Here is a 6,515-nt window from a genome sequence, read left to right on the forward strand (position 1 = left end):
TGACAAGTGCAAGGTCCTGTGCCTGGGTCGGAGCAATCCCAGGCACAGCTACAGGTTGAGTGGAGAAGAGATTCAGAGCAGCCCTGCGGAGAAGGACTTGGGGGTGTTGGTTGATGAGAAAATGAACATGAGCTGGCAGTGCGCGCTTGCAGCCCAGAAAGCCAACCGTATCAAAAGGAGCGTGACCAGCAGGTCGAAGGAGGTGATCCTGCCCCTTTACTCTGCTCTCGTGAGACCTCACCTGGAGTATTGTGTGCAGTTCTGGTGTCCTCAGCATAAAAAGGACATGGAACTGTTGGAACAAATCCAGAGAAGGGCCATGAGGATGATCAGGGGACTGGAGCACCTCCCGTATGAAGATAGATAGGCTGAGAAAGTTGGGGCTGTTCAGCCTGGAGAAGAGAAGGCTGTATGGAGACCTCATAGCAGCCTTCCAGTATCTGAAGGGGGCCTATAGGGATGCTGGGGAGGGACTCTTCATTAGAGACTGCAGTGACAGGACAAGGGGTAACGGGTTAAAACTTAAACGGGAAGTTTAGACTGGATATAAGGAAGAAGTTCTTTACTGTGAGGGTGGTGAGGCACTGGAATGGGTTGCCCAGGGACGTTGTGAATGCTCCATCCCTGGCGGTGTTCAAGGCAGGGTTGGACAGAGCCTTGGGTGGCATGGTTTAGCGTGAGGTGTCCCTGCCCATGGCAGGGGGGTTGGAACTTGATGATCTTAAGGTCCTTTCCAACCCTAACTATTCTATGATTCTGTGATTCTATGAGTGCTTCTACAACAGGTACCCAGCTATTGAGGGACCGCTTCCAGTCAGGCTATGCGCACTTGCAGACACAATGTTCACCATGCTGGCAATAGCGGACGAGGCCAGTGGGCTGGACAAACACCTTTCCTGGGCACTAACTTCCAGAAACCCCTGCAACAAAAGCCATGGGCTGGCACCGCAGAGAGGCAGCGGATGTCCCGCAGGGTGTTTCGCATCTCATACCTTTCTGCATGGCACGTAGCCCTCAAAATGCAGCCCCAGCCTCCTGCAGGAAGCAGTGCCGTGCTTTTTCCCTTTGGGATACTGCAGCCCTTGCCGAGCCAGCGGCTGCTCGGTGCCATGCTGCACGCTGCTGAGGCTGTGCCGTCCCGCACCTGCCCCGGGCCATGCTGACAGCCACGGCTTGCGTTCTACCCCCTCCTCGCTCCTTCTCCCGCCGCTGCTGAGGGCAGGAGCTCTCCGGAGACCTCCCACCCCGGGCCTCATCCCTCTTTACCCGTGATCGGATCGCCCTGCGCCCGCCGGCCGCGCCGCCACTCGGCGGCTGGGAGGCGGCCGGGGGAGGTCGCACCCGCTCCAGGCCAAGGCGCCGGGGGCCGGCTCGAGCGCTCCGCGGCGCCTGCGGGGCTGCCACGCGTGAGTAGCGGGCGGGCCGGGCGGCGAGGGACCGGGCCCAGCGCCTAGCCGGGCCCTTCCTGCTCTCGGCTCGGCCTCGGGCGCCAGCGCGGGCTGCAACGGGCCCAGACACGCCGAGGAGCAACGTGGCCGCGGCCCGCCGGGCGCGGAGGCCGCGGTGAAGCCGCGGGCGCTGGGGCCGCGGGCGCCGGGCCCCGCGAGGCCGCGGGATGGCCTTGGTCCCCTACGAGGAGGGCGCGGGCTGGGTAGCGCGGCAGCTGCACAGCCCTTCGGCCACATACCGCTTCGTCAGCCGCACCATCCGCATCAAGCAGGACTGGCGGCGGCTTGGGGTGGCGGCCGTGGTCTGGGATGCGGTAGGTGTTCGCACCGAGACAAGCGTTTCTGTAGTGATGGCTTCCCACAGCGCTTGCCCCGGCTTTCAGAATCACCTTATAAAACTATTCAATGTTGTATTGCTAAGGGAAGTCTTCCCCTCCCTTTCTCCTCTTTCTCCCCCCCCCCCCTTTCTTTTTTTCACCAGAAGTTGGTATTTTTACCCTTTTTCCCCTCATAAGAGATCCTGGAGGACTTTAAGGGAAACAGGACACCCAAACCCCTGCATGCCCAGTGCTCGATACAGAAAATACTCTTGATAACTCACAGAACTCTCACCTGTCAATCAACGGCGGCCCATAGTGTTCCCTTAATGCCCTTCAGAGCGCAGCACTGCTGCTTGTAGCGTCAAGGACTGCTGATAGACGTTATCTTGGGGATAAGAGCCTTGCAGAACAGAGGGGTTTGTGGCTGGTCCAGGTTTGCGGGGCAGTCCATTGTGGTACCGCTGTAACAGTCATAGGCTCCCATCGGTCTGGTCTCTGTCCACACACAGGTTACACTTTTACCTCTGGTTTTAAAGAACAAGCATAATTTTAGCAACCTCCTGGTATGAATTGGTGCACAGGGCTGGTGGTGTTTCCTAATGTTGGCTTTGACAGAACTTGCTATGGAGAGAGCTCCCTATCAAGTAAAACACAACACATTAGATGCAAACAGATAGAAGTTTACTTTGTTCTGTTTGTTTGCTTCCTTACAAACAGAAGTTGTGATACTTTACTTTCCCTGTGTCCTTCCTGACGTTGTGCCCATATTGTGCAGAAACCTCTTGAAATACAATGCAAGATACTATGAAGCCTTCTCCTGGACTTCTGCAATTCTGCCTTCATTGACCAGTGTTTGACACTCCCAGCTTTTCCTTTCCAAATACAGCTCTCTCTGCCTCCTGTTACATTTGGGGATTCATAAAGCAGTGCTTCCACATCTGAGTTGTAGCCTCTGTGGCTCTTTTTTCCTTTTGCCTATAAGAGTCTTCTGTAAAGCTCATAAAAAAGGCTGCACATGCACGCAGGAGGCAGAGAGGGGCTGAACGGTCTAGCTGCAGACCTGAAGTGCCTGACTCTTCCCATAACCTTCTCTCTCAGTATAAATCGGAAATGCTGTGTTTAGTGTGACTGAAATGAGCCCTGTGCTTAATTGCCGTTGTCTCTTGGCTTAGGCTGTTGTCCTGTGTGCTTATCTGGAGATGGGAGGCATTGATCTCAGGGATCGGTCTGTGATTGAACTGGGAGCTGGAACTGGATTGCTGGGAATAGTGGCCACGTTATTAGGTAAGGGCTTTTCTGTTTGCTTGCTTAAAGCAATTTACAACTGTACTCAAACTGACACTTTCGCATCTACATGCACGGGACAGAAGTTAGCACCAAAGCTACATATGTGAACTGTGATGTTTCCTGTCTGAGTCATCTTCCTTTCTTGTTAGACTTCAGAGCCTGCTGCATTGTTTATTGTAGAGATGGTGCCACCGCAGTTTACTTTATGGTGGGACCCTGTTGGGGCGGATGCCTGTTACCATGGTACTTGGCTCAGCAGCATTCAGTTCCACAGCCATTCTCCCCCAGGGAACAAGTGCTGTGCTTGTCTTCCACTTGTCCTTGTATGCAGCACAGATAAAGCTACAGACAGAAACCACTCTCTGAGCTTGTGTAAGCCTTGTTAGCCTATCTTGCAGACAGGAAAACCAAGGTCTGGAGAAATAAAGTGATCTGCCTGTAATCTGCCTGTGGCTGAAGCAGGGACTGGGCACTAACTTGTGCTGACTGTCCCAGGCTGACTTTGTAATTCCAAGCGCTAGTGGCTGTGGAAAATGCCTACTGAAATAAAAAAAGCAAAGCAGTTTGACACAATACAGTGATGCTGTGCAAATATCACACAGGCGTAACTTTTGTCTGACCTGTGAAACAGGCTCTCTAGACGCCTCTCTCCTACTGAACAAATACAGAATTGGAGCTGGTTAATCTTAACAATCCCTGTAACTTACTCTGTTGTCACCTATGGAAAGGCAGAAAGTAACTCCTGTACTTTCACGCACTAAGAAAAAGCTCCAGAAAATACTTTTTGCTCCTGAAAACTTGATCTTCATGTGCAGTACACCTTACATTCTTAAGTGACTGATGAAGGGTAGGATGTACGTAAACAGTGGTCTTTTTGCTTGTTTTGTTCTTTTATTTGTTTGGTTTTAATCAGGCAACTCAGGGGAGTTGTTAATGTTTAACAGGAAGAGCGAGCCTGCTTGACTTAGAGCATTGTAGTTCAAATGCTGTGTTTATGGACATGGACTATCTTTGAGGTGTATACTTCTGTACCACTTTAGGTGCCCATGTCACCATCACAGACAGGGCAGCAGCACTGGAGTTCCTGGAGTCAAATGTTGAGGCTAACTTACCTTCTGAACTACGTCCGAGAGCTGTGGTGAAGGAACTGACTTGGGGAAGAGACCTGGATAAGTTCCCCTCAGGAGCATTTGACTTCATCCTGGGTGCGGACATCGTTTATCTGGAGGAAACTTTTGCAGAGCTGCTGCAGACACTGGAGCATTTGTGCTCAGAGCAAACTGTGATTCTTCTTTCCTGCCGCATCCGCTATGAACGGGATCACAGATTCTTGAGGATGCTGAGAGGCTGTTTCTCTGTATCTGAGGTCCACTATGATTCCAATAAGGAGGTTCATATCTACAAAGCACAGAGGGGTAGTCACAAGGATGACTTTTGACTCTGTGCTTTGTTCGTAAACCACTAATGCTGTTCAATCCTCCCCTTATTTCTACTTGATATACTTGTTCCTGAGCATGTAATTGCAATTGTGTTATTTCACTGGCTTCTTGTTCTGATGGTCTTGTCTGATCATTTGATCTGATACAGCAAGGATTGTACTTCTGCTTATTGAATCTCTGCTTCATTTCTCGGTAGAGTTGTATAGGGTCTTCCACTGACTTTTTATCAAATGTAATGTTTGAAACTGATGTAAGTTGCAGAAATCTCCAGGCATCAAAAAAAGTCATCAAAAGATTTGTTTAAAAATCAAACCACACTCAATTTCTGTGGGAAGCCTCAAAAGAAATTAGAGTGGGGGTTTTCCCCGTATCACTTCCTTAACTCTTGAAAAACAGAAGTGGATAAAATATATAAACTAAGACACGAGCTCTAAATGCTCTAACACTTCAGGTATTCTATAAGTTGAAGGTTGTGGTAAAAGAAGCTACTTAAGGGAAAAACCAACAAAGGCAGCTGCTATAAAGTGGTTCTGTTGCTGTCACTGCTGAACTGAAGAGGCATAGGGAAACAAAGAACAAGATCAGGGTGTGTGTGTAAATCAATATTGCAGAGTAAAGCAACTTAAGAAATCAGTGGTGTTTTTACCTGACTTGTAAGCATGGAGGCTATGCCTGCAGTACCAAAGCAGTCATAGGTCTTGAGTTGTCCCTAACAAGAAACCTTGCTTTCGTACAGATCAAGGCTCCTTTAAGCATATACACATGGGCATGTGCCAGCACAGAAAGTGAAACAAGGAGACACAAACTGTTCTTTAAATATCAAATCAATCGTTGATTCGCAAAGTACTGGTAAATCATGTTCTGTCTGTCTCTGTGGCTCACTGTCTCCAAGAGCTGTTATTTAGGAGCATAGGGTGCTGCTGTAAAGATTTTGTAACTGGGGAGTACCTACTCTTGTATTACTTGGGAACAGTGTCTAGATGTCTGTGTGCTTTCTGGGCACAGTGTTCTAAGTAAATGATCTCATACCTTGAGCTTGTAAAAACACCTCTGTGTTTATTCCACAAGAGAAATGCTGCAACCTGGAATCTGGCTCACACCAGCAGCAGACTTCCTTCTTTCTAGTGGTGAAAGAAGGGACCTGGTGAAAACAATGGGCCAACAGAAGATGGCTACACTTCTAAATACAGGAATTGCTATAGTACCTTTTCCTTTGGTGGATGTGGAACTTCTTTTTTCTTTAAACTTAACTTACAAAGCCCCAGGATAGGTTCAGGCTTTAAGGATCTGCCTGTCTTTGTCAGTGGCAACAGCAAACACCAACAGTTGCTTTGGGCCACGGACATCAGAAGCTCTTTATCACTTCTGCTTCCATCAAACTTCCAGCTGGCAAAGATGCAGAGGGTCTATGGTCCAGAAGTGATGTGCAGACTGTAATATGGAAATGACACCATTCATCATTACAGCTCATGAATAAGGCCCGAAGATCTTGTGCTTCATCCCTGCTGTGTCTCCCGTGTGTTTTCAGCTAAGTTTCTTGCTTGGCTCTGGACTTGGCTCTGGGCTTGGCCTGCAGAGAGTTGCTGCTCTTAACACTTGCTTACAACAGTATCCTTAGAAGCCACATGGTGTCACTAGAACAGTACTTACGCAGCTGGCTGGGGCTTTGCAGTCTGAAACTAGCCTTGAAGTCCCTGTGAGGGAAGGAAGACAGCAGCTTTAATTAAAACCAGAACATGGTATGAGCTTTAGTGTGCCAGACTTGACCCTTTCTGCCCTATCGACTGCTTGAGCAACGGTAGAAAAACATTACCAGCTCTCCCCAGTCTCTTCTCTGGCTTTAGTTTTTGGAGTGCGGCTGTAAGTTCTCACCACTCCTCTTCCTTTTCCTCCCCACTGGTGTTTACTTGTGTCAGAGCTCCGCTGTGGTCACTGTGTATTAGGCTTTCCCAGGCTGGAGATGGCAGAAAGCAGCGGGCAGGTGCTTGGGCTTGTGAGTGCATGTGACTTGTCTGTGGGGA

General features: G+C 49.5%; 1 protein-coding gene across 2 annotated transcripts; it reads left to right on the forward strand.

Annotated features, from left to right (window-relative positions):
• The first annotated feature begins 1,018 nt into the window (after positions 1 to 1,018).
• METTL21A (methyltransferase 21A, HSPA lysine) lies at positions 1,019 to 5,528 on the forward strand. Of its 2 annotated transcripts, none has more exons than XM_062640618.1 (3): positions 1,019 to 1,406; positions 2,941 to 3,052; positions 4,096 to 5,528. In XM_062640618.1, the coding sequence occupies exons 2-3, from the start codon at positions 2,968 to 2,970 to the stop codon at positions 4,491 to 4,493; spliced, it is 483 nt and encodes a 160-aa protein (XP_062496602.1). In that variant the 5' UTR covers positions 1,019 to 1,406; positions 2,941 to 2,967; the 3' UTR covers positions 4,494 to 5,528. The 2 variants fall into 2 exon arrangements, with proteins under 2 accessions (XP_062496602.1, XP_062496601.1); XM_062640617.1 differs by lacking the exon at positions 1,019 to 1,406 and adding an exon at positions 1,493 to 1,762.
• Positions 5,529 to 6,515: the final 987 nt, after the last annotated feature.

Source organism: Pezoporus occidentalis, unplaced genomic scaffold (assembly GCF_034315485.1).
Source record: "Pezoporus occidentalis ecotype Australia unplaced genomic scaffold, CSIRO_AGI_Poc_V1 ctg66, whole genome shotgun sequence".
Classification (NCBI taxonomy): domain Eukaryota; kingdom Metazoa; phylum Chordata; class Aves; order Psittaciformes; family Psittacidae; genus Pezoporus; species Pezoporus occidentalis.

Bases quoted from the DNA above. Each gene is read 5' to 3' on its own strand.
- METTL21A (XM_062640617.1), top strand. From the start codon at position 1,616: ATGGCCTTGGTCCCCTACGAGGAGGGCGCGGGCTGGGTAGCGCGGCAG. The intron at 1,763-2,940 runs GTAGGTGTTCGC...CTCTTGGCTTAG, and splicing joins CGGCCGTGGTCTGGGATGCG to GCTGTTGTCCTGTGTGCTTA. The intron at 3,053-4,095 runs GTAAGGGCTTTT...GTACCACTTTAG, and splicing joins AATAGTGGCCACGTTATTAG to GTGCCCATGTCACCATCACA.